Below are 27,403 nucleotides of genomic sequence, written 5' to 3'. Positions count from 1 at the left end.
AGACTATAATGACTGACTCTATCAGAAGCTAGTTGAAATCAAGATACATCACGTCCAAAGCATTTCTTCTATCCATCCAGAGCAGTAAATGAGACCCAGAGGAGGAGATGGAGCGGGTGGGGAAACGGAGAGGAGAGAGGACAAGTTTCCACCTTGGCACACATTGTTAATTCAACCCCATGACCACCAGTAATCATTATTTACTTGTTCTCTGTCCTGACAAGCCATGTTAGCAACCTATACTTTTTTCCCCATAGGAAAGATGTCATACTTATCAAGCTCTCAATTTGGGTTCTAACTTCCCCTTCTTTTGGAAACTTGAGCACTGGCCCAGATGCAGACTCCTAATACTCCTCCCACTCGCCAGCTGTCACACTGTCTCCTCACTGTTCCTTGATTTCTATTTCTAGTCTCTTTTTTGAAGACTTTTTTCACCTTAATGGAGAAAATGAAAGCGCAATTGTTCTCTGTTGCCTATGGACACTACATCATCTTTCTCGAGTGTTGTTATTTGATACCTGGTTCTTGAGGCTCCTGTTCCAAATATTACTTGGGTGGAGGGCTACATGAACTCCTTTGACTTCAATCATGATATAATCACTTTGGAACCTAATCTTTCCCAAATTGTAGAGTACGTTGCTTCTATACTGCCCTTCACTACACTCCCTTCCTTCCTTCTGCCCCTTCCAATTCCCCATATTGGAATAAGTCAATCTCTACTTTCTCATCTCTATATTCCACATCTAAAAGAAAAAAAATCACATAAACTAGCACCATTAAAATTCCCTCTCCAATGTCAGCCGAATCTTCCAAGGATTCTTTCACCCATCCCTACTGAGGTCACTCTTCCATTCCTCAGTCTAGTTGTTCCAAAACTTTCCCAGGCCTCCTGCCATGCCTGGCATGCATGCTGAAATGTACATACAACCCTGCAAGGTTCTCCTACCTAGTTAAGCTACTGAGCTGGGATTGGAGCCCAGGTCCATCTGACTTTCAAGTCCAGGAGCTTTTCATTAAGTTGTCTCTTTTTATCTCAACCTCACTCCCTCACACTTTCAAAATGTGATCTTACTTCCTACTCAGAATAGAAGTCATTAACATTATCTCACACATTTCATCACTCTCTCCCCCTGAAAACATGTTCTTGATTTCCAGGACATCACAATCTCTTAATTTCCCTCCTTTTTAGTGGTGACCTTTTCACAGTCTTTTTGCTGGTTCCTTATCTCTGAACTCTTATTCCAGGCGTGCCCCCCGGGCTCAGTCTTCAGACTTCTTCTCTTCACTAGGTACACCCATGCCCTTGATGACTTCATTCAGACTATGACTCTAAACACAGTCTACGTGGTGATGGACTTCCAAATTTGCACCTCAAATCCTGACTTCTTCTCTAAACTCCAGAAATGCTTATTTGACATGGATGTTTAATAGATGACTTTAACTTGGATGTCTAACAGAAATATCAAATTCGACATGTCCAAAGCCTAATTTCTAATCTGCCATCAAAAAGCTTGTTTCTCCCCCACAAAAAAAAAAAATCCCCATTGCAGTGAATGACAACACCATCCTTCCAGTTGCTCAGGCCAAAAACCTGGCAATGACCCTCAACTCCTTCCTTTCTCTCATACCCTAAATTCAGTCTGTCAGGCAATCCTCTTGGCTCTTCACCAAAATACACCCAGGATCTGATTATATCTTACCACCTCCACTGCTACTACCCTGGTGCAAGCCACTATCATCAATTATCTGGATTATTGCAATTAACTCCTAACAAGCTCCCTGCTTCCAACCCACAGTCTATTCTCAACACTGCTGCCAAAGTGATGCCATTAAGATGAACACCAGACCACGTTACTAGCTGGCTTCCACTTCATTTACAGTAAAAACCAGTATTGTTACAACATCTACAAGTACCTAAGCAATCCTACACTATTCTTACTCTACACAAGCCATGCTAGACTCCTAGCTATTCTAAGAACACGCCAAGGATGCTGCTTCCTCAGTGCATTTTCAACTGGGATTCCCTCTATCTGGAATATTCTTTCTCTCAAATACCTGAATGGCTTGCTTCTCTCACCTCCTTCGAATGTTCACTGAAATTTCACCTTCTCAGTGAGGCCTTCCATGATTATTCTATTTAAAACTGCAAAAATCACAAAAACCGCTACCACCACTATTGCTCATTGGCCTACCCGACTTCATTTTTCTCCATAGTATGTAACAGTTTCTCACATACTGTATGATTTACTCATTTATTATGTGTATTCTTTGTTGTCTGTCTCTTGACTAGAATGTAATGTCCTATAGGGGAGGAATTTTGGTCAGTTTTATTCATTAACAATAGTCCTAGTGCCTAGAGTAGTGCCTAGCAAATAATTAGGTGTTCAGTATTTACTTATTGAAAGAATGAGTGAATGAATCAGTAAATAAAGAGTGAATGATAACCTTGGCATATGTTGCTGAAGAATGACAGAAACTTCATGAACTGTAAGAAGCAACTCCAGAACACAAATCAACGAAATCATACCTCCAATAGCACAATGAAACAACAGCTGACGAACGTACAGCAGATCAAAGCAACTACATTCATAATCTGCTTCCTACAGTAAACCACAATCATCTGCACAATGTTTAATACGGAGATTCAGGAGAATCTGAAGAATGGACCAAAGAAGCTGGCAGATGATGTTAAGAGCTTCTGGTGAGGGTGCACCAGTAATAACTTCGGAGTCCAAGGAGACAGAGATGTCAGTGGTCAAGTCAAAGCACTGGGTTGATACTTTAATGGCACCTGTGCAGGAGAGGATTAACTCAGCAGGCCTGGGTTGCTCAAACCCTGCACATTCACTAGAAAAGCCCGTCTTCAGGACTGGCCCTTGGCCAGCTCTTGAGAAATAAGCTCTGATCGCTTGGAAGAGTGTTTTGTATGCCACAGATCCTGGGCCACATGATACAGGTTTGACTAGACAGTTCATGCAAACAACAGGAAGAATGATGAACGCTGTGCCTGGTTTTGCTCAGGCTGTCTAGAATCTGAGCAGCTAATGGAAGCCACACAGCGAGCATGCTGCTCGCCTGCATGACTGACCTATAATGCAAATCCTGGACACCAAGGCTGAGGTGAGCTTCCTGGGTTGACAACACTTTGCACATGCTGTCACACACTGTTGCTGGGAGAATTAAGTGCATCATGCAACTCCACTGGGAGAGGACACCAGGAAGGTTTCTCCTGGACTTTGCCCCATATGCCTTTCCTTTTGCTGATTTCAATCTGTATCTTTTTGCTATAATAAACCATAACCATGAGTACTTCAGCTTTTCTGAATCTTGTGAGTCCTAACTAAGAAATATTGAGCCTGAGAGCGGTCTTAGGGACCAGTGACACAGTTAACCTCAGAAGTAGGATTTGTTAGGGTGACGTCAGCAAGATGGACAGCTAGATTGCCCCCAGAACAATAAACAACTACAAACTGACAAAAATCGTTTTCAGAAAGCTCTGGAATACAACAAAATCAGCAGGAAGCAATGAAGCAGCAGACACCCTGCGGAGTCAAAAAACTGAAGGTGGCTGCCTAGGAAAGTGTAGGAAGCATTTTACCTGTGACACCCCATCTCCCAGTCCAGAGCAGCTGGGCACTAAGAGGGATTCCCTCAGAGGGATTTCAGCCCACAGGGAAAACAAGAGCAGGAAAACCCAGCAAGCGCCATCACCACCATGTCTGCAGCCTTTCCTACCAAGGACCCCCAGAGGCTTCAATAATGCTGGACTCAGCAGACAGAGCTGCCCAAAGTCCCCGCCACGGCATCTCCTCTCCAGGGCTGGAGCTGTCACTGTGGTGAGACCTGCCCCCAGGGACCCTAGTCGCTGCTGTGTCCCACTTTCTGGATGTGGATGTCACAAAGCCTTGCCACCCACAGGGCCGAGCTGCCACTGCTCTGGGTCCTGCCACTGGGTCCTAAGTCAGCCTTTGACCAGCCATACAGGGATTGCAGTGCTGCTCTGCACCCTGCCCTCTATGTCCAACGCTGGGCTCTAACCTGTCACAACCAGGGCTGTGCTGCTGCTGCTCTGTGCCCCACCCCCAGGACCTGGGTGCAGTTTTGACCTGCCATAAACAGGGCTGCACTGTGCTGCTCTGTACACCGCTGCCAGGTCCCAAGTTGTAGTTCCCACTGCTCTGCACCCTGCCCCTGGGTCCTAAACTGGGGCTCTGACCTGCCATAACCAGAGCCACGCCGCCGCTGCTCTGCACCCTGCCCCTGGGGTCCCGACACACAGCTTTAACGGGCCATCAAGGGCAGTGCTGCCGCTGTTCTGCAACTACCCTGGGTCCTACAGCGTGGCCCTGACCTGCCATCACCAGGCTGCACTGCTGCAGCTCTGTGCCCTGCCCCTGGGGTTCTATGTCATGGCTTTGATTCGCCATTACTGAGGCCACACTGCTGCTGTTGGGCATCCTGCTCTCAGGATCCCAAGTCAGGGCTTTGACCCGGCATAACTGGGGTGGCACTGCAGCTGCTCTGCACCCTGTCACAGGGTCCTAAGTCATGGCTTTGACCCATCATCACATGGACCACGCCACTGCTGCTGTGTCTTGCCCCCAGGTCCTAAGTCGGGGCTTTGATCTGCCATCACCAGATTGCGCTGCTGCAGCTCTGTGACGTGCCTCCAGAGTTCTAAGTTGTGGCTTTGACCTGCCATCACTGGGGCCAATCTACTACTGTTCTGTGACTGCCCCTTGGGTCCTAAGTTATGGCGTTGTCCTGCCATCACCAAGGCCAAGATGCTACTGTTATGCAACTGAACCCTGGGGCCAGAGTTGTGTTATTTGATCGATCACCTACAAGGTGTGCTCTATTGCACCCTGTCCCTGGGTCCCAAGCCGCCACGGAACCCTGACATCCCAGGGATCCTGCCAGTGCTGCATCCCCCTCTACCCCAAGGCCCGTGTCACTGGGGCAATCCCCGAAGATCCAGACCCCAGGTCCTCGAGACATCTGCACACACCTGAACCTCAGAGACCAGCGCCACCACCACCAGCAAGTGCACCTGTGCCAAGGATCCAGATGCTGTGGTAGCTCTGTATGCACCAGATCTCAGGGCACCTGCTCCACTGACACTCTAGTGCCAGCACACCAGATCTGGCACCAAGAGGATTCCCTTGGCTAGATATTCCTCCCAAGGCAAAAAATAACAGGAAGACCCCAGCAGCCTTCACCTCCGAGGACTCCAATAGTCCCTAGCCACTACTGCCACGCACAAGACCTCTACAGGCACCCACAAGACCTCTACAGGCTTGGCCACAGAAGACCCCCCCAGTCTTCACTGATGTAGACCTCATGTAGACCTCACCTGACAGAGCTGCATGGAGATGACTGTGCTGTACTCTCCCAGGAACTACAGACACTGCACCCACCCAGCTAGCACACTCACAGTCACCTTTAGGTAAAGTCTTTCTCCAACAAAGCTGTCTGAAAAGGCTAAAAAAGGTGACTGCTCCCTCAAATGCACAGATATCAACAAAAAAACATTAGAAACACGAAAAAAAGGAAACATGACACCACCAAAGGTACACAATAATTTTCCAGTAACTGACACCAAAGAAATGGATTTGAGAGCTAACTAAAAAAGAATTCAAAGTAACTAAGGAAGCTCAGCAAGATTCAAGAGAACACAGAGAGACAACTAAATGAACTCAGAAAAACAATACATGAACAAAAGTTCAACAAAGAGATAGAAATCATAAAAAAGAACCAAATAGAAGTTATGAAGCTAAAGAATACAAAGAATGCAATGAAAAATGCAATAGAGAGCTTCAACAGCAGGCTCAATCAAGCAGAAGAAAGAATGTACACACTTAAAGACAGATTGCTTAACATTATCCAGAGGAGAAAAAAGATGTAAGAATGAAAAAGAGTGAAGAAAGCCTATGTGAATTACAGGATACCACCAAGTGAAACAATATTCATATTATGGGAGTTCCAGAAGGAGAAGAAAGAGAGGAAGGGACAAAAAATGTATTAAAAGAAATAATGGCTGAAAACTTCCCAAATCTGGAGAGAGATATGGACATCCCGGTATGCGAATCTCAAAGAATCCCAAGCAGATTCAACCAAAAGAGATTTTTACCGAGACACATTATAATCAAGCTCTCAAAAATCTAAGGCAAAGGGAGAATTTTGAAAGCAGCAAGGGAAAATATATTCATCACATACAAGGGAACCCCAACAAGACCATTAGCAGATATCTCAGCAGAAATCTTAGGGGCCAGGAGAGAGTGGGATGATATATTCAAGGTGCTCAAAGGAAAAACTGTCAACTTAGAATACGTTACCCAACAGAGCTGTCCTTCAAAAATGAAGGAGTGATACAGACTTTCCCAGAAAAACAAAAGCTGAGGGAATTGATCACAACTAGACCTGCCTTACATGAAATGTTAAAGGGACATCTTCAAGCTAAAACGAAAAGATGCTAATCAGTAACATGAAAATATATGAAAGTATAAAATTCACTAGTAAAGGCAAGTATATCATCAAATCCAAAACACTCTAAAACGGCGGTGGTAGTGTGTAAATCATTTTGACCTCTAGCATATAGGTTAAAAGGCAAAAGTGTTAAAAATAACTATAGCTACAATATTTTGTTAATGGATATAAAATATAAAGAGATGTAAATTGGCATATCAATAACATAAAATGTTCGGGGGGCAAGTAAATGTGTAAGACTACTTTATGCAATTGAAGTTGTTATCAACTTAAAATAGATTGTTATAACGTAAGATGTATTATGAACATCATGGTTATCACAAAGCAAAAAACTCTGATACACAAATGATAAAGAGAAAAAAAATGGAAGTATACCACTAAAAAAATCAATTCACAAAGAAAGAGGAAGAAAGGAACAAAGAACTACAAAACAACTAGAAAGCAATTAACAAAACAGTGATAATAGGTCTTTAATTATCAATAATTACTCTAAATGTAAAGGGTTTCAATGCTCCAGTCAAAATGTACAGAGTGAGTGAATGGATAAAAAACAGGACCCAACTATATGCTGCCTAAGAGAGACTCACTTAAGCTTTAAGGACACTCATATGATGAAAGTGAAAGAATGGAAAAAGATATTCCAAGCAAATGGAAACTCAAAAAGAGAAGGGGTAGCTATACTTACACCAGACAAATAGACTAAGTCAAAAGCTGTAACAAGAGACAAAGAAGGTCATAATATAATGATAAAGGGATCAGTTCACCAAGAGAATAAAACAATTGTAAATATATACACACTCAATATCAGAGCACCAAAATGTATTAAGCAATCATTAACAAATATGAAGGCTGAAATAGGCAGCAATGCAATATAGTAGGAGATTCCAATATCCCACTTTCAACAATGGAGATTATCCAGATAGAAAATTAATAAGAAAATAATGGATCTGAATTACATTTTAGACCAAATGGACCTAAAAGACATATACAAAACATTCCATCCAACAGCATCAGAATACACATTCTTCTCAAGCACACATGGAACATTCTCCAAGATAGATTATATGTTAGGTCACAAAACAAGTCTTAATAAATTTAAAAAGACTGAAATCATACCAAGTATCTTTTCCAAACAGTATGGTATGAAACTAAAAATCAGTAACAGGAGGAAAGCTAGAAAGTTCACAAATATATGGAAATTAAACAAAACACTTTTAAACAACCAATGGGTCAAAGAAGAGATCAAAAGGGAAATCAAAAAATATCTTGAGACAAAGGAAATGGAAACACAACATACCAAATTTATGGAATACATGAAAAGCAGTTCTAAAAAGGAAGTTTGTAGGGATAAATGTCTACATTAAGAAAAAAGAAAGATCTCAAATAAACAACCAGTCTTACACCTTGAGGAACTAGAAAAAGAATACACTAAGCCCAAAGGTAGCAGAAGGAAGGAAATAATAAAGATTAGAGCAGAAATAAATGAAATAGAGGCTAGAAAGACAATAGAAAAAAAATCAACAAAACTACGGGTTGGTTTTTTGAAAAGATAAACATAATTGACTAACCGTTAGCAAAACTAAGGAAAAAAGAGAGATGACTCAAATTAATAAAATTATAAACGAAAGAGGAGACATTATAACTAATACCACAGAAATACAAAGGATCATAAGAGACTATTATAAACAATTATACACCAACAAATTAGATAATTCAGAGGAAATAAATTCCTAGAAACATACGACTTAACCAAGACTGAATGACAAAGTAACAGAAAATCTGAACAGATCAATAATGAGAAAGGAGTTTGAATCACTAATCACAAATCTCCCAACAAATAAAATCCCAGGAGCAGAAGGCTTCACTGGTGAATTCTATCAAACATTTAAATAAAAATTAATACCAATCCTCCTCAAACTCTTCCAAAAAATTGAAGAGGAAGGAACACTTTCAAACTCATTTTATGAGGCCAGCATTTCCCATATTGAAGCCAGACAAGCATACTACAAGAAAACAAAATTACAGACCAATATCTCTGATGAACATAGGTGCAAAAATCCTCAACGAAATACTAGCAAACTGAATTCAACAGCATTTTAAAAGGATCATACTCCATGATCAAGGGGATTTATCCTGGGATGCAAAGACAGTGCAACATATGCAAATCATTGTGATATACTACATTAATAGAATAAAGGATAAAAATCTTATGATCGTTTCAATAGATGCAGAAAAAGCATTTGACATAATTAAACATCCTTTCATGATAAAAACTCTCAACCAACTAGGTATAGAAGGAATGTACCTCAACATAATAAAGGCCATATATGACAAGCCCCCGGCTAATGTTCTACTAATGGTGACAAGTTAAAAGCCTTTCCTCCAAGATCAGGAGCAAGACAAGGATGCCCACTCTCAGCACTTCTATTCAACATACTACTGGAATTCCTAGCAGCAGCAATTAGGCAGAAAAAAGAAATAAAAGACACCCAAATTAGAAAAGAAGTAAAATTATCTGTTTGCAGATGACATGATCTTATAGATAGAAAACCCTAAAGACTTCACCTAAAAACTGTTAGAACTAATAAATAAATTTAGAAAAGTTACAGGATACAAAATCAACCTACAACAATCAGTTGTGTTTCTATATACTAACAACAAAATATGTGAAAGAAAAATTAAGGAAGCAATCCCATTTACAACAGCAACAAAAAGAATAAAATACTTAGGGATAAATTTAACCAAGGAGATGAAAGACTTGTACATTGAAAACTATAAGACATGGATGAAAGAAATTGAAGAAGACACAAATAGAAAGAGAACCCATGTTGTTGGATTGGAAGCATTAATATTGTGAAAATGTCCATACCACCCAAAGAGATCTTCAAATTCAATGCAATCCCTACCAAAATTCCAATGGCTTTTCTCATAGAAATAGAAAAACTATCCTAAAATTTGTATGTAATCAAAAAAGACCCCAAAGGTCAAAGCAATCTTGAAAAAGAAAAGCAAAGCTGGAGGCATCAAACCATACTACAAAGCTATAGTAATCCAAACAGTAGAGTAAGCAAAACAATAAGGTACGAAAGAATGAAACTGAACCCCTATCTTACACTACTTACAAAAATGAACTCAAAATGGATTAAAGACTTAAATGTAAGACCTGTAACTGTAGAACTCCTAGAAGAAAATATAGGGAAAATTCTCCTTGACATTGGTCTTGGCAATGACTTCTTGGATAAGACAAAGGATTGGTTAAAGTAACTGTGACTCACTAAAACATGGCAAAAACTTTGGGAAAAGGAAGGATGACAAGGCAGGTGATGACAAAACTTTGATGCCTACCCAAATGGGTACTGAGTCACCCATGGTACGAGACAGCAGCTGTGCCGTGCTAAGTTACTTATTGGATACATAAAGAAATGTAAAATAATGAGAGATAAGCTAACTATACAGTCCATTGGTAATTTTTGTATCTGTAATAGCTAAAATGAAAATAAGGGAGAGTGTTGGGATGAATTCTGGCACTCACAAAGCTCAGATTTCGGCCAGTCTGAGCTCTGGCGGCTAGACTCAGGCTATGACCAAAGGGGAAAGTTATGCTGAAACAACAGACAGCACTTCCATGGCCTCTGGTCACCACGAAGGTAGTCCACGTGGCAGACTGGCAAAACCAAGAAACTACTGAAACCAGAGATATAGTGTAAAGGAGTTATCTCAATTTATGAACTGGTATCATCAGGTTCCTAAAAAACTTCACTGAAATGGATTGTGAGAGCTACTAACCTATGGGTAATATCCCAGAATGCTGCAGAATGGAGAAGCCTGTCTGGGTTGATGCAAGGCCCAATGCAGGACCCACAGTCTACTACCGAACAATCACAGATGGCTGTATATGATCTAAACACACAGCTAGTTGTTCCCAATGGGAGAGCTGGCCTGGTGGACTGGACAGAAGCTGCTGTCAAGTTTGTTTACTCTAAGAAGTTTGTCACCCTTCCCTTCCTTTAAATGCCAAGTGGCACTTCCCACATGAAGTGGGTGATAAGCTACATATGCAAGCCATGCTGAACTGGCTTTATGATGATCAGGATATTCACTGACTTAATATGCCCTGTACCCAGGTCGTGGTAAACACTGTATCTAAGGGGGACCTTTTAACAGGCATTCCATGCAACCTAACTGCTCAAAATCAAGCAATGGTCCAAGAAGCCATATCAGATTTGTCTCAGCTTCCTCCTTTGGGTCTTAAAGATGCTAAGAAAATTAGAGGGATTCATAAGAGAATGGGGAAAGACAAAGAGATGTTGAAGGGAGTCATTCCAGTTAGGTTATAAATGGTTACTAAGGAATGGGATGAATAAAGTGGACATTGATGGGTTGACACAAAGGTCTTAATGCAGCAGTATTAGAGGCTGAGTAAACTGACAGGAACTCTTGCTGGTCTCCCAACACTGAAGGACCGTAAACAAATATACTCGATTTACCCTAATTTGAAGGAATGAAAAAGCTGGGAGGCAAAGATGACAATGAGGAACCTGACTTCAAATCATCAGTCTGCCTCTATGAGTAAAGGTCATAATACAATTTTGAAACCTGAAATATCCAGAAGTCTTGGGTAATGCCAGAGAAATACTCCAAGAAGGAAGGCAGTTCCCAGAAAAGCTCTATAATAAAATGGAAATGGTTTAACAGGAACATGGTATTGGAGGAATGCAAGGAGGTACTCAGCATATTCAGAAGCAGGTAACCTCTTTTCCTCTAGACCAACTTTGGAACCACTGGAGATGCTGACAGATCCTATTGCTACATCCTATTGTTCACAGGGCAGTGCTCTATGAACAGCTCTCAAATGACCAACAAAATGTAGTTTGGTTTACTGAGAGCAATTCCAAGGTGGACAGACAGCATCCTGTTTGGAAGGCTGCCACACCATGACTGACTGATGTAAAACTCCAACTGAAGAAAGTAACAACAAATCAGCCCAGGGGTCTCAACAGCATGCTGTTTTCCTTGCAGTGATGGAAGAACTGAACAAGAGCCCTCTGATGTTTTGGTGTATACTGATGAATAGGCAGTGGCCATTTGCCTAGTCACATGGTGAGGCTGATGGGCAATGGAAAACTAGACTATTAAAGGGATGGACTATTAATGGACACAGTCCTGTGGAAATCATCATGGGAATTCATCATGGGAACAGGTCCATTAAAGTAGGACATTTTGATACCCATCAGAAGAACCTTCTCCCAGGATGAGAAGGTGATTGAACCCAGCAAGTGAACATCCTAGTATGCTTATTTGAGGAGGCCCCCTGAGTTCATAAAATAAGTTTACTATGGGGGAGTCGCAGTAGTACAGAGAGGGGTGACCATCAACATATTCCTCTTATACCCTCTGAAGCACAAAATGCCAATAAGAACCATCCAGTCTGCCAGAAAGAGAGAAAGAGGTGCAGAAGACTATGGGGCAGATGGCCTGGGAGGAAGCCCCTCCCCACTGCACATAGTTGGCAAGTACACTACAGTGGACCACTACCAGTATTCCCTGGAGGCTATAAATGGGCCCTTATAGGAACAGACACTTCCTCTGGACGGGGCTTTGTACACTTTGTGGTAGATAAAAGCTCAGAACACTATAAAAAGCCCGGAATGGAAGATACTATACCAATTTGGACAACCAAGTTGCATGTCATTAGACCAAGCAACATACTTTATAGACCATAGTATCCAACAATGGGCAAAGAGGTACTGCATCAAGTAGACATTCATATTACATATCATCCTCAGAGTAATAATCTGATAAAGAATTGGAATGTGAAACTGAAACATCTGCTATCTAAAATGGGAGGAGATAAAGACAGGAAGGGCTGGTATACCTGCCTTCACAAATGTGTGCTCACACTGAGCATAAGGAGGACTGAGGGAGGGTCCTTGCTCAATAGATTCCTCCACTTTTCTGGAAGACATGGGGAAGAAGGGGTGGGAGAGGATGTTGTTATGACTATACAGTTCTTCCCCACATTGCCACCACTTATTTTTTTCCTACCAGATCACTGTATCTCTGGGACCAGGGCTACTCCTATGGGTGCTGGAAGCAGGACTCGTACCTTAGCAAGAAACTGTAACTACACCTTTAAACCGTTATGCCAGAATTCCTAATGGCCTGATGGGATGGACTGTGTCTTCACCCCATCAAAGAAAATCGGGGTTGACAGTGAATGCAGCTGTACTGCCTAGCGGTCAAGATAGTTCACTAGTTCCGTAACTATGTAACTCAATCCTATATGAATGGGAATGGACTGAGGGAGATACGGTATCAGGTAAACTACTGTTGATACAGGCAATCTGGTTCAGCACATCCTTTCCAAAGGTAGAAAAGTTCTTATTTCTACATATTTGACTGCATTAGTTTCCTGTGACTGCTGCAACAAATTCCCACAAATTTAGGCTTAAAACAACAAAAATTTATTCTTTCATGGTTCTGGAGACCAGCATTCCAAAATAAAGGTCGGCAGAGCTGTGCTCCCTTCAGAAGCTCTGGAGGAAGAATCCACTCCATGCCTCTCTCCTAGCTTCTGGTAGCTGCCAGCAGCTCCTTGCCTTGGAGCCACATCACTCCAATCTCGGACTCAGTTTTTACATTGTCTTCTCTTCTCCTCTGTGTGGATTAAACCTCCCTCTGCCTTACTCTAATGACACATCACTGGATTTAAGGCCCACCTGGAAAATTGAGGATGATCTCCTTATTTCAAGATTCTTAATTATATCCGCAAACACCCTTTTTCCAAATCAAGTTACATTAACAGGTTCCAGGAATTAGGATGTGGATATCTTGTTTTGGAGGTCACCATTCAACCCACTACAGTTCAACCCCTAGGCCCCCAAAATTCACTTTAGTCTCACATGCAAAATACACTCACCTCATCCCAACATCCCCAAATGTCTTGACTCATTATACTATCAACTTTAAGTCTAAAATCTCATTTAAATATCATCAGCTCAAAAGTCCCAAATCTCATCATCTAAATCAGGTACTGGAGAGATGGTGGGTATGATCCATCCTGGAGCAAAATTCCTCTATATTTGTGGACCTCTTCAACCAGAAAACAAGTTACCTGCTTCTAAAACACAATGGTGTGACAGGCACAGAACAGACATTCCCATTCTGAAAGGGAGAAACTGGAAGGACCAAAGGGGTCACCAATCTCAAGCAAGCAAGGCTTGAGAAATCCTCTGTACCTGTGTTTCTACCCTCAAGGCCTGTGGGGCTCCACAGCCTCTGGGTCTGTGGTGGCCCCGGTGGCCTCTGCCTCTGTGCCTGTGCCTCTGGACTCAGAGTCCTCCTTCCTTTCTCTTTAAGAGTAGCATATGTTTTCAACTGATGCCCATCAATTACACCATTTCTTTTACACTGACAAGGTTTATCATGTTTTCAGTCCGTTCTGTAACTATAATTAAGTCTTGTGTGCTTTGTCTATTGATTGATCCCGAAAACTGAACACCAATTTAGTGTTTGCAGTATTGTAGGTAAGTAAGTATCATTTACAGAACCAACAGTATGGTAAGCCTGGTAATGAAGGAAAGACTACTCTACATCAATAATCCTGGGCTCCTCAAAGGACAGTGCTTCACGTGTCTGGGCCAAACTGTCTCTTCGTTACACTCCATCCATTGCTCATAATCATGCCATACTTCATTTTCCTTCACATCTGGACTATGTCTTTCTTGAAGAAATATTTGTTTTCTTGAAGTTCCTAAATCCCTTTTCTTCCTCCTTCTTAATTGTACCGTTAGAATTAACCTTAAGTCAAATAACCTAATACACACTGACTGGTTATTTATACAAAAGTCATCTTTGAGATTTCTTATCATTGCACCAAGTTTTAGTTCTATTGTTTCATGGATTCCATCTCTGACTCTCTCTTGAAGTTCCTTCTAAGTTTTGCTAAAAGAAGTGTGACGCAATTTTGTTGTCATTCCTTTGTTGGGAGGTAATCTGTTTCTTGCTTTCTGAAAGCTTTTAAGATTATCTTTTTAGCCTTAAGGTTCAAAAATTTCCTGAAGATGTAAGAGAGTGTGCAGGGGTCTGCTGTTCTTTTATTTTGCTCAGCGCTTAGCAGACCCTTTCTTGTTTTCTTCTTTGCCTTTTATTTATTTTTAAAATTTTTTTGTTTATTGCAGTAACATTGGTTTATAACATTGTATAAAGTTCAAGTGTACATCATTATACTTCTATTTCTGCATAGATTACATCATGTTCACCACCCAAATACTAATTACAACCCATCACCACATGCATGTGCCTAATTATCCCTTTCACCTTCCTCCCTCCCCCTTTCCCCTCTGGTAACCACCAATCCAATCTCTGTCTCTATGTGTTTGTTCGTTGTTCTTATTATCTACTACTTAATGAAGGAAATCATACGGTATTTGACCTTCTCCCTCTGACTTATTTCACTTTGCATAATACCGTCAATGTCCATCCAACTTGCAGCCAACTGTGCTGGGGCTCCCCACACCCAATAAAGAGACTGAAGGGCCCCACAACAACTACAAGCAGCTGAGCATTACAACAGCTGGCCAGGAGCATAACTCAGCCTCCCTGGGCACCTACAGGGAGAGCAAACACGGCACAACAGAAGGACACACGTAGCCCACACAGGGGTCAGTCCCGGAACATTGAGAACTGAGGGAAGCACACTGCTGGTGTCCTAAGGCATCACTTACATAAGCTCACCTATCCAAGAGTAGACCCTTTCAATCTGAAGACTGCTTCAGCTCTGATAAAATTTATTTTCTTTGATTACTTCTTCTAATCTCTTTTTTCCCTTAAATTCTTATAAATGCTGAGTTTCCTTGATTAAGCTTTCATGTCCTAACTATTCTCTCAATCTTTTCCATTTCTGTATTCTTGGCTTTTCATTCTGAGATATTCTCCCAAATTTGTTTCCAATCCTTCTAACTAAATTTTTTATTTTAGCAATCATACATTAAACGTACAATTATTCTTTCTTGTGCTCTACTTCTTTTTCAGCTTATTTTTGTTTCATAAATGCAATATCTTTTCCTATTTCTCTACAAATACTAATTAGAGATAGTTAATTTACCACCCGTTCTCTGTTTTGTCTCTGTTCTCACTAGGATCAACTATTCTTTTGGTCCTCTTGTTTCTTCTCTTTCATTCTCTCTTCAGATTTTTCTCATCTGCTTGGTGATCCTCAGTAGTCTGTTCATATTCTTGAATGACTTACGAGGTAGACTGATAAAGCATGTTCCCTTGCCGAATGGGAAACTTGAAAATAAATTTTCCTACATGGATTAGTAAACATATGCTTGCATATTTTACTTTAAGAGTATGAGGTAGGGGAGTGACGTCAGTGTCACTGGCGGAGTGAGCTTTCTCGTAAACTCTTCCTCTGATAAGATACAACAAAAGGAACAGTCACAGACCAACAACAGAATCCTAGACAGTGAAAAGCAAGATCGGAAAGATCCACACTGCCACACATCTGAGAGTGGAACGTGCTGGGCCCCTGGAGGAAGTGGGGAGAGGTAAGGAGAACTCCTCTCCCTCCCCATCAGATCAGCGATCCCGGTCCACGTGGCTCCTGGGGTGGGGGAGGGGTGGCCCTCTGCAGGGAAACCGAAGCTCTTCTGGCTGTCTTCACCAGTGGGAAACTCCCACAGAGGACTCAGAACAACTACAGGGCTACCACTAACATCTGAGCACCCCAGGAGAGTGGGTAACAAGGGGCGAGGGAGAAGCCCCCACGCCAGGGACCCAGCGGGCAAAAGAGAGGGCCACTCCCCCTGCCCGCAAGCCGGACACTGCAGCTAAGACGACCAGACCAGACCAAGCGGCCAGTCAATTGCAGTGAACAGCCACGGCAGAGCGCAGGGGGCTAAGATTACACAACCCTTAACCACCACACGGTGGTGGTGGGTGGAAATTACAACCAGATATTTCCAGGATGAGGAAAAATAAAGCGAATACAGGAACCACAATGCAAAGGTACATGAAATCACCAGACCAGAAGGAAAATGACAAACACCCAGAAACCAACCCTGAAGACACAGAAATCCATAACCTAAACGAGAGAGATTTCAAAATAGCTATCATAAAAAAACTCAATGAAATACAAGATAACACAGACAAACAATTCAATGAGATTAGGAGTTTCTTCACAAAAGAGATTGAAATCATAAAGAAAAACCAATCAGTACTGATGGAGATGAAGAACACAATGGAGGAGACAAAGGAGAATCTGGAATCTTTAAAGAACAGAGCTGACAATATGGAGAAAGAATTAGCATTATAGAGGATAGGAACACAGATATGCTCCAGGTGGAAGAGGAGAGAGAACTAAGATTAAAAAGAAATGAACAAAGTCTCTGAGAAATATCTGACTCTATTAGGAAATGTAACATAAGAATTATAGGTATTCCTGAGGGAGAAGAGAGGGAAAGAGGAACAGAGAGCCTATTCAAGGAAATAATAGCTGAGAACTTCCCAAATCTGGGGAAGGAGCAGGAAATACCAGTAAGTGAAGCCAATAGGTCACCTAAATACGTCAACAGGGAAAGGCCCACTCCACAACATGTAGTGGTAAGGCTGGCCAAAGTCAATGACAAAGAAACAATATTAAGTGCAGCTAGACAAAAACAAAAAATAACGTACAAAGGAACTCCCATCAGGCTCTCAGCGGATTTCTCAACAGAAACTTTACAGGCTAGGAGAGACAAGAATGATACATTCAAAATACTGAAAGACAAAAACTTTCACCCAAGAATACTCTATCCAGCAAAAATATCCTTCAAATATGATGGAGAAATAGTAACTCTCCCAGATAAACAAAAGCTAAGGGAGTTCATGGCCACGAGACTCCCACTACAAGAAATAGTCAAGAAGGCCCTCAGGCCTGGAAAAAAAAAAGAGTATGAGGTAGGGAACTGAAAAGCAATTTAACTGCTCCACTATGACTCCCAGAAATGTCCAACAAAAGAGGGTGCCAACTGCCACACCTGGGGACTTAGCCGACCTCAGACAGACTGCTCAAGAGCAATAGTAACAAGGGCAGTTCTATTTTTATCCCGATGGCCCAAACACTACACCCAATCACTCTGTATGGCTGGGGATTATGAGGGGGATTCACTAACCCCACAGTTCCAATCAAAGTAAGTTAAAACCATATGCACTACTTCATTATCCACTCCTACTTTCAAGAGTTGCTAAAAAAAAGGGAGCATGCGCATTTCTATGGGGTCTACCAGGTAGAAAGATTGTTACCTCAGCTAAATTCCTTTCTTTTGCCAGTGCTGGACTGCGATATGCTCTGCTCTATTTATGTTACTACTATACTAAGTGCTTTCAAAGTCCATGAAATTTTCTATAACTGTAAAAAATAAGGGATTCAAAGCAGGGATCCCTGGAAAAATAGTAAGTCCAAGGCTGGAGTAGGGGAAATATAATAGGAGCACAGAAAATCTTGTGATGCCAAAAAGTAAGGAGATGGTAAAATAAGGATGAAGGTTTGTCAAAATGGCACAGAAACAACCTGATGAGCTCCAAATAGCTAAAACTAAGATCATTTTAATGATAAATTAAATGATAGTATAGGATTATAATCTATAGAATAAAATAAGTATCCATGAATATCTATGACTCTGTACTAATATAAATTACTGAATAAATAAATAAATGGAGGAGAAAGAACACTCTTTGTAGGAGCAGGAATCCATCTCCCCACCTGGACAACAACTGGTAGAATCCAACAGATGTACGTATTTTGGAACTCTGAAGTGCACTGAAGTTTTTCAACTTCTAGGGTGAGGCTTGGACAGTAAACTGTGGTTAATTTCAGCTCTTAGCAGGGTTGTGGCTATCCACCTCCATATCCAACCCTATAATAGGCAGCTGTGTATGCATTCCTGGAACAGTCTGAACATGGCTTACAGGAGCCAGAGTGGACAATAACACCCTTGTCCTCCAAATCTTGGGAATCTGTGTTCTAATCACTGATTGCTGCTTTTGATCACAGAGGGGCAGACATATAGGTAGGCAGTGGTGTCTCCCTCTAGCTGAAGCAACTTCCAACACCCTTTCCTCCTCCCTTTCTTTTTCCCCTTTTTGGAACCAGATATTTAAGAACAAGGACATTCAAAAGCAACCACATATACAAGGAAATTTAGAAAGTCATTGTGCATGTCCAGGGAAGACACAGGCTCAGAAAGACATAAGAAGACCTCTAGTTTACATCTGAGGCTGATCCTAGAAAACCCTGGGGGAAGGAAGGAGAATCTGATCTCCAGAGCTACCACATTACAAGATTCAAATGTCCAGTTTTCAACAAAAAAACCCATGAGGTATACCAAGAAACAGGAAAGCTTTGCCCACTAAAAAGGAAAAAAGCAACAGAAACTGTTGCTGAGAAAGACCTGGATGACTTACTAGACAAAGACATTAAAACAACTGTCTTAAAGATGCTCAGGAACTATAAGAAGATGTGTAAAGATAAAAAAAATGATGGATGTACAAACAGAAATATCAATGAAGAGACAATGAAGAAAACCTCCTAGTAATCAAAAACCTCCCAAAAAACAAAAGTCCAGGACCAGACGACTTCACTGATGAATTTTACCAAACATTTAAAGAAGAATTAATATCAATCCTTCCCAAACTCTTCCCAAAAAAGGAAGAGGAGGTAATACTTCCAAATTCATTTTATGAGGTCAGCATTACCCTGATACCAAAACAAGACAATAACACTACAAGAAAAGAAAATTACAGGACAATACCCCTGATGAACGTGGATGCAAAAATCCTCAACAAGCTATTAGCAAACCAAACTAAAGAATACATTAAAAGGAACATACACCATGATCAAGTGAGATTTCCTCCAGGGACGTAAGGATGGTTCAACATCTGCAAATCAATCAAGGTGCTACACCATATTAATAAAATGGATAAAATTCATATCATTTCAACAGATGCAGAAAAAGCATTTGACAAAACTCAACATCCATTTATGATAAACACTTTCCACAAAGTAGGTACAGAGGGAACAAAACTCAACATAATAAAGCCATTCATGACAAGCCCACAGCAAACATCACACTCAACGATGAAAAGCTGAAAGCTTTTTCTCTAAGATCAGGAACAAAACAATAATGCCCACTCTTGCCATTTCTATTCAAAATAGTACTGGAAGTCCTAGCCAGAGCAATTATGCAAGAAAAAGAAATAAAAGGCATATGAATCGGAAAGGAAGAAGTAAAACTGTTTCTATTTGCAAATGACATGATCTTATATAGAGAAAACCCTAAAGTCTCCACTAAAAACCTGTTAGAATAAATGAATTCAGTAAAGTTGCAGGATACAAAATTGATATACAAAAATCAGTTGCATTTCTATACCCTAATAACAAACTATCAGAGAAATTAAAAAAAAAAATCTCATTTAGTACTGCATCAGAAACAATAAAATACCTAGGAATAAATTTAACCAAGGAGATAAAAGACCTATACACTGAAAACTATAGAATATCCATGAAAGAAATTAGAGAAGACACAAATAAATAGAAAGATATTCCATGCTCATGGATTGGAAGAATTAATATTGTTAAAATGTCCATACTACCCAAAGCAATCTACAAATTCAATGCAATCCCTATCAAAATTCCAATGGCATTTTTCACAGAAATAGAACAAACAAGCCTAAAATTGTATGGAACCACAAAAGACCCCAAATAGCCAAAGCAATCTTGAGAAAGAAGAACAAGGCTGGAGGCATCATGCTCCTTGATTTCAAATAATGTTACAAAGCTGTAGTAATCAAAACAGCATGGTACTGGCATAAAAACTGACACATAGGATCAATGGAACAGAATAGAGAGCCCAGAAACAAACCCACATATATATGGTCAATTAACTTATGACTAAGGAGCCAAGAACATACAATGCGGAAAGCACACTCTCTTCAATAAATGGTGCTGGGAAAACTGGACAGCCAGATGCAAAAGAATGAAACTGGACTGCTATCTTACGCCATACACAAAAATAATCTCAAAATGGATTCAAGATTTGAATGTAAGAACCAAAACCATGAAATTCCTGGAAGAAAACATAGGAGGTAAGCCCCTTGACTGGAGTCTTGCTGACAACTGTTTGATTGGACACCAAAAGCAAAGGCAACAAAAGCAAAGTCAACAAGCAGGGCTACATCAAACTAAAATTTACTTCACAGCAAAGGAAATCATCAACAAAATGAAAAGACAATGTATAGAATGGGAGAAAATATTTGCAAATCATTTTTATGATAAGGGGTTCATATCCAAAGTATATAAAGAACTCACTAGCAAACTCAATAGCAAAAAGACAAACAATCAAATTGAAAAATGGGCAGAGGATCTGAATAGACATTTTCCCAAAGAAGACATGCAGATAGCCAACAGGAACATGAAAAGATGCTCAACATCACTAATCATGAGGGAAATGCAAAGAAAAACCACAATGAGATATCACCTCACACCTGTTAGAATGGCTATTTTCAAAAAGACAAGAAATAAGTGTTGGTGAGAATGTTGAGAAAAGGGAACACTTTTGCACTGTTGGTGGAAATGTAAATTGAGGCAGCCACTATGGAAAACAGTATGGAGGTTCCTCAAAAAATTAAAAATAGAAATACCATATTATCCAGCAATTTCACTTCTGGGTATTTATCTGAAGGAAACAAAATCACTATCTCAGAGATATCTGCACCCCCATGTTCACTGCAGCATTATTTACAACATGGAAACAACCTAAGTGTCCATCAATGGATTAAAAAAATGTGATATGTGATATACACACACACACACACACACACGTACCTACATACATACAATGCATTATTATTCAGCCATATAAAAGAAGGAAATCCTGCCATTTGAGACAACATGGATGGATCTTGAGGGCATTATGCTAAGTGAAACAGTCAGACAGAGAAAGACAAATACCACTAGATCTCACTAATATGTGGCATTTAAAAAAAAAAAAAAGAAAAAGAAAAAACCCAAACTCATAGATATAGAGAAGAGACTGGTGGTTGCCAGAGGCAGGGAGGGGGCAAAATGAGTGATGGTAATCAATAGGTACAAACTCCAATTATAAAATAAATAAGTCCTTGGGACGTAACGTACAGCATGGTGAATATAGTTAATAATAGTGTAGTGTAATGTGAAAGCTGCTAATAATGCTGTAGTGTAATTTGAGAGTAAATCTTAATAAGTTCTCATCACAAGAAAAAAAGTTGTAACTATGTGTGATGATGGACTTTAACTAGACTTACTGTAATGACCATATCGCAATATATACATATATTGAATCATTATATTGTACATCTGAAACTAATACAACATGTCAATTATATTGGAAAAAAAAGAGACTAAGGTCAAACCACCTCTTCCAGGAAGTCTTCCCTGATCCACTATCAGCTACCTTTGCTGGCCCTCCTTCGTGTTCCCATCATACTTTTGCGTAGCCCTATCACTGCATCACAATGATCTGTTTATGGACTGGTCATCCCCATCAGACTGTGAGCTTTCTTTTAGGTCAAACATGGAGTCTCACTGGTAATCACAGTGCCTGGCATATAGCAGGTATTCCATTGATGTTTGCTGAATGAGTTAGAGAGTGAGTGAGTGAGTGAATCAGAGAGCATCTGTAACCCATTGGATGATTAGGACTGACAGAAGCAAAGGTTAATCTAACGACAAAACATGTGCATTAAAAAAAGAGAGAGCTAGAAAACATAAAAAGGAACCACAGAGAAATACTGGACCTGAAAAGTACAATCACTGAAATGAAAAATTCACTAGAGGAATTCAAAGGCAAATTTGAGCAGGCAGAAGAAACAATAAGCAAGCTTGAAGACAGATCAATAGAAATTACAGAGTCTGAGTGACTAAGAAAAAAACAGTTGAAGAAAAGTGAACAGAGCCTAAAAGGTCTGTGGGGCACCATCAAGTGGACCAACATGTGCATCGTGGGAGTTCCAGAAGGAGAAGAGGGACAGAAAGAAGCAGAGAGATCATTTGAAGAAATAATGGCTGAAAATTCACCAAATTTGATAAAAGACATAAAAATAAACATCCAAGAAGCTCTGAGCACTCTAAGAAGGATAAACTCAGAGACCCACACCAAAGCACGTTATAATCAAATTGTCAAAAGCTAAAGACAGGGGCCAGCCCATTGGCATAGCGGTTAAGTTCGTGTGCTCCACTTTTGGCCCAGTGTGCGTGGGTCTGAATCCCAGGCATGGACTCATGCACCGCTCATCAAGCCATGCTGTGGTGGCAGCCCACACACAAAATAGAGGAAGACTGGCACAGATGTTAGCTCAGACTTCCTCACCAAATAAAAAAGCTAAAAAGAAAGAAAAAATCTTGAAAGTAGCAAGAGAAAAGCAATCTATCACAAAAAAGGGATCTCCACTAAGATTATCAGCAGCTTTCTCATCAGCAACTTTGGATGCCAGAAGGCAGGGAGCTGACATATTCAAAGTGATGAAGGAAAAAAGTGGTAAACCAAGAATCCTATATTTGGCAAAACTGTCCTTCAAAAGTGAGGGAGAAATTAAGCCATTCCCAGATAAAAGCTGAGGGAGTTCACTGCCACTACTGATGCCCTATAAGACATGCTAAAGAGTTGAAATGCTTCAGGTTGAAAGGAAAGGACACCAGACAATTAAACTGTGTGAAGAAATAAAGATCTCCAGTAAAGGCAAACACATGGGCAATATTAAAAGCTAGTATTAATGTACCTTTGGTTTGTAAATGCACTTTTTGTTTTCTACATGACTTAAGAGGCTAACACAAAAATTTATTAGTCTATGTTTTTGGACACATAATGCATAAACATGTAATTTTATGGCATGAATAACTTAAAAGGGGTGGGAAAAGAGCAGCAGAGAAGCAGTTTTTCTCTGTTACTGAAGTTAAGGTGGTATATATTCAAATCAGAGTGTTATAATCTCCATGGTAGCCACAAAGAAAACAGCTATACAATATATATAAGGAAATTAAAATGTTTCACTACAAAAAAACCAACTAAACACAAAAGAAGACAGTAATGCAGACAATGAGGGACATAAAAACTATAAAGTAGACAGAAAATAAACAGCAAAGTGACAGAAGTCCCTCCTTGTTAGTATTTACTTTAAATCTACATGGATTAAACTCTCCAATCAAAAGATAGAGATTGGCAGAATGGATTACCAAAAAGAAAAATATCATCCAACTATATGCTGTCTGTAAGAAACTTACTTTAGATCCAAAGACATAAATATGTTGAAAGTGAAAGGATGGAAAAATATGTTCCTTGCAAATAATAACCAAGAGACAGTGGGGGTGACTATACCATTATCAGACAAAAATTTTTTTAAAAAGGTTACCAGAGGGGAAAAAGGACATTATATATCAATAAAAGGTTAAACATAGCAAGAAGAAATAACAATTACAAACACATTTATGTACATAATAAATCTAAATATATGATCATCAAAATATATGAAGCAAAATTAGACAGAATTGAAGGGAGAAATAGATAGTTCTACAATAATAGTTGGAGACTTCAATATCCTACTCTCAATAATGGCAGAGAACAACCAGACAGAAGATAAGGAAAAAGAGGAGGACAATACAATAAACCAACTAGAGCTAACAGACACACACAGTACACTCTACCCAACAAAACAGATTACATTCTTCCCAAGTGCACATGGAACATTCTCTAGGATGCACCAAGTATGAGGCCACAAATTAAGTCACAAGCGATTTAAAAAGATGGACATCATATCAAGTATCTTCTCCAACCACAATGGGATGAAGTTAGAAATCAAAAACAGAAGGAAAACTGGAAAATTCACAAATTTGTGGAAATTAAACAACACACTCTTAAACAACCAATGGGTCAAAGAAGAAATCACAAGGGAAATTAAATTAGAAATTACTGAGAGATAAAGGGAAAAAAAACACACAACATACCAAAATTTATGGGATGCAATGAAAGCAGCACTAAGGGGGAAATTATAGCCTTTAACACTTACACTAAAAAGGAAGAAAGATCTCAAATCCATAGCCTAACTTTATAACTTATGGAACTAGAAAAAGAACAAACTAAATCTAAACCTAGCAGAAGGAAGGAAATAAAAGATTAGAGCAGAGACAAATAAAATAGAGAATAGAAAACTAGATAGAAATCAATGAACTTGGTTCTTTGAAAATATTAACAAAATTGACAAACGTTTAGTTAGATTGACTTAGAATAAATCTATAAAGAATCAGGGAAATAGAAAATCTCCATTAGCACACCACAGTAATAACTGTCGTAGACAAGATCCACTGATGGATGTCAAAATTAGTGGGCAAAATTTTAAGAAGAAAAAGGACATTTGCATAGTCTCAGAGTATTTCCTCTAAGATATTTATTAAATATAAAGGGAAAAATAGTAACTTTACAGTGGAGAAACCAGGGAGACAACACTTTAATCAAGTGATCAAGATTAATGTTGACAGTAATAAAGCATATCGACATCATTTACTCTTTGATACGATGCTCTGAGGAGGGCACATCAGGATCCAAACCCCAGGCACGGTCAGACCCTAAAATGTCAGACTGCTAATCATTGTGCTGTGAATGAGGATTTTTTCTTTCAAGAAACTGATAAATGGATTTGTTGGGGAAAGCAGCAAGGAATTACAACAATCAGGATATTTTATCAATTGTAAAATAGACTCAGTTCTGTACAGTTATTCAGAAAAGTATAGTTAATTAATGAGATACGACAGGACCCAAGTGAGGCTAACGTATAAAAGGAAAAACAGAATGAAAATGGTATTTATTGATGCTTGACACACAGTAGGTGATAACAGTAATAATAACAGTAGCAAATATTTATAACAATAACATTTATTTTCATTTAATACTATTCTAATTCAACTTTATTTAATAATATAAGTAATTAAATTTATTCGATAATGACGGCAAATGCTATTACTTTTATTTATTCATTCATTTAACCCTGACAACACTGAATGAGATGGGCACTATTATTATCCCCATTTTGCAGATGAGGAAACAAAGGCATAAAAAGCTGAGTAATGAGTTAGGGATCTTTTAGTAAGTGGCAGAGTCTACTACACTATACTACCTCCCAGAAAATATCAGTTTAATTCATAATAAGTGGCAAGTACTGTGCTAAATACTTTACACATCCTAATCCTCATAATACTCCTGTGCAGGAACTTTTTTCTTCTTACAAATGAAATTTTACATAGGAAAAAATTAAGGCTCTGCTGGGCTGTTCAACAGGAGCAGGACATTTGGCATGCTCGGGCTCTAGCTGGTACCTGTCAGCAGTTTCCCTTCCCGAGTCACTGGAATAAGCAAATATGCCCCTCACAAACATTTTCAAATGTCCCTAAGGGAGGAGTACTCCCCAGAAGACTGGCTGTTAAAGGTCCTTAGGCGGTAAGGTGCAAAGCTGGGATACGAACCCAGGCCTAATAAGACTCCAAGGTCAATGTTATTTCCAATACCAGACAGTGACTTGTGAAGGAGCTGAGACTGAAGCAAATGCCAAAGACGGGGCGAGCACAGCTTCACCAGGTGTGTGGAGCAACACACTCCACGTGAGGAAGCTGTACTTGCAAATAACTGAAAGTCAACGTAGTCTATAAAGTATAACAGTAATATTATATGTCACTTGTTGAATTCAGCTAGACAGAAAGTATGGACCAATTTGTAAAGTTTATCAAATTTGTCTAGTGAGGGAATCAGGATTCAACTCAGAGCACTGAGTGAGAACTGGCATCATTAACAAGTTAATTATTTGTGTAGGTCTAAGCTAAATAAAGTTATCGGGGTTGGGGGTCAATGCCTCCTGAAAGAATTTCAAAGTACCATTTCTTTTAGTTTCATTATTCTAGTATTTTCAAATCTATTAAGGATGCTTTTCCATTCAACGTTATATAAGCTGTATAACTTATGGGTACAAATCATCTACACTATTTGAATCACTCTCTTATTTAATAATAAGAAATTCAGAATGTTGGGGGAAAATATTAAAAAGCAACACCAATGTAATTAGTGATATAGGTCACAAGTATATAGTGAAAACATTCTCCCAAACACACATAGAATAAATACTTCTATCTCCTCAAAATAGCTTCAGTATATAATATTCAGGTATCATAAGCTTTTGACAGATTTAACATTATAAATAAATATTAATATACGGATACTACTGCAGCAGTAGCCCACAATCAACATTTTGGTTATTTAATGGAATTTCTACACTTTAGTCATGTGCATGCATGAGCACACACGTGTACACACCGTAAACAAAAATGTAGTAATCAACTCTAATAATTACCTTTGCAATAATAACTTCTTTCTTCAGAATCTTCATAGCATAATATTTCCCACTTGCCTTCTCTCGAACCAAAATAACTTTCCCAAAAGTTCCTTTACCTAGTAGTTTCAAATAGTCAAAATCATTCATTGTCTGAAAAATACAAATTAAAAAATACAATATGAAATATCTGATGCAATTTATTTGTAAACATATATGTATATATTTGCAAAATGCACTCAAAAGCAAATTTTACCGATTTCTAAGTACCCTTAAGTGAATAAAAATCAGACTGGCATTGGCTGTCTCATCAGCAATCATGGACGCTGGAAATAATTTGAGCAGTCCTCAGATACTGAAGATAATAATTTTGACCTAGAATTTCTCAACTAGTCAAACTGTCAGTCAAGCATAAGGGCAAAGGGAAAATAAAACCATTCTCACTCACTTTCGAGGACCCACGTTGTTAAGGATTTAGTGGTACCACGATACTCAGACAATGTGACTATCAAAAAGGTCCTCCACAAAC

The 27,403-nt window shown here is 39.6% G+C and overlaps 1 protein-coding gene across 2 annotated transcripts in view; it reads right to left on the bottom strand.

Annotated features, from left to right (window-relative positions):
• The window catches only part of AKT3 (AKT serine/threonine kinase 3), a 322,405-nt gene that overhangs the window by 108,127 nt on the left and 186,875 nt on the right, over positions 1–27,403 (bottom strand). For both annotated transcript variants that reach the window (XM_058533528.1, XM_058533529.1), the window contains exon 6: positions 26,896–27,027. In XM_058533528.1, coding sequence (XP_058389511.1) covers positions 26,896–27,027 — 132 coding nt within the window. The remainder of the gene's footprint in view (positions 1–26,895; positions 27,028–27,403) is intronic.

This window comes from Diceros bicornis, chromosome 38 (genome assembly GCF_020826845.1).
Source record: "Diceros bicornis minor isolate mBicDic1 chromosome 38, mDicBic1.mat.cur, whole genome shotgun sequence".
Taxonomy (NCBI): Eukaryota; Metazoa; Chordata; class Mammalia; order Perissodactyla; family Rhinocerotidae; genus Diceros; species Diceros bicornis.
The sequence above is the reverse complement of the archived record's forward strand: the minus strand, read 5'-3'. Positions and strand labels throughout refer to the sequence as shown.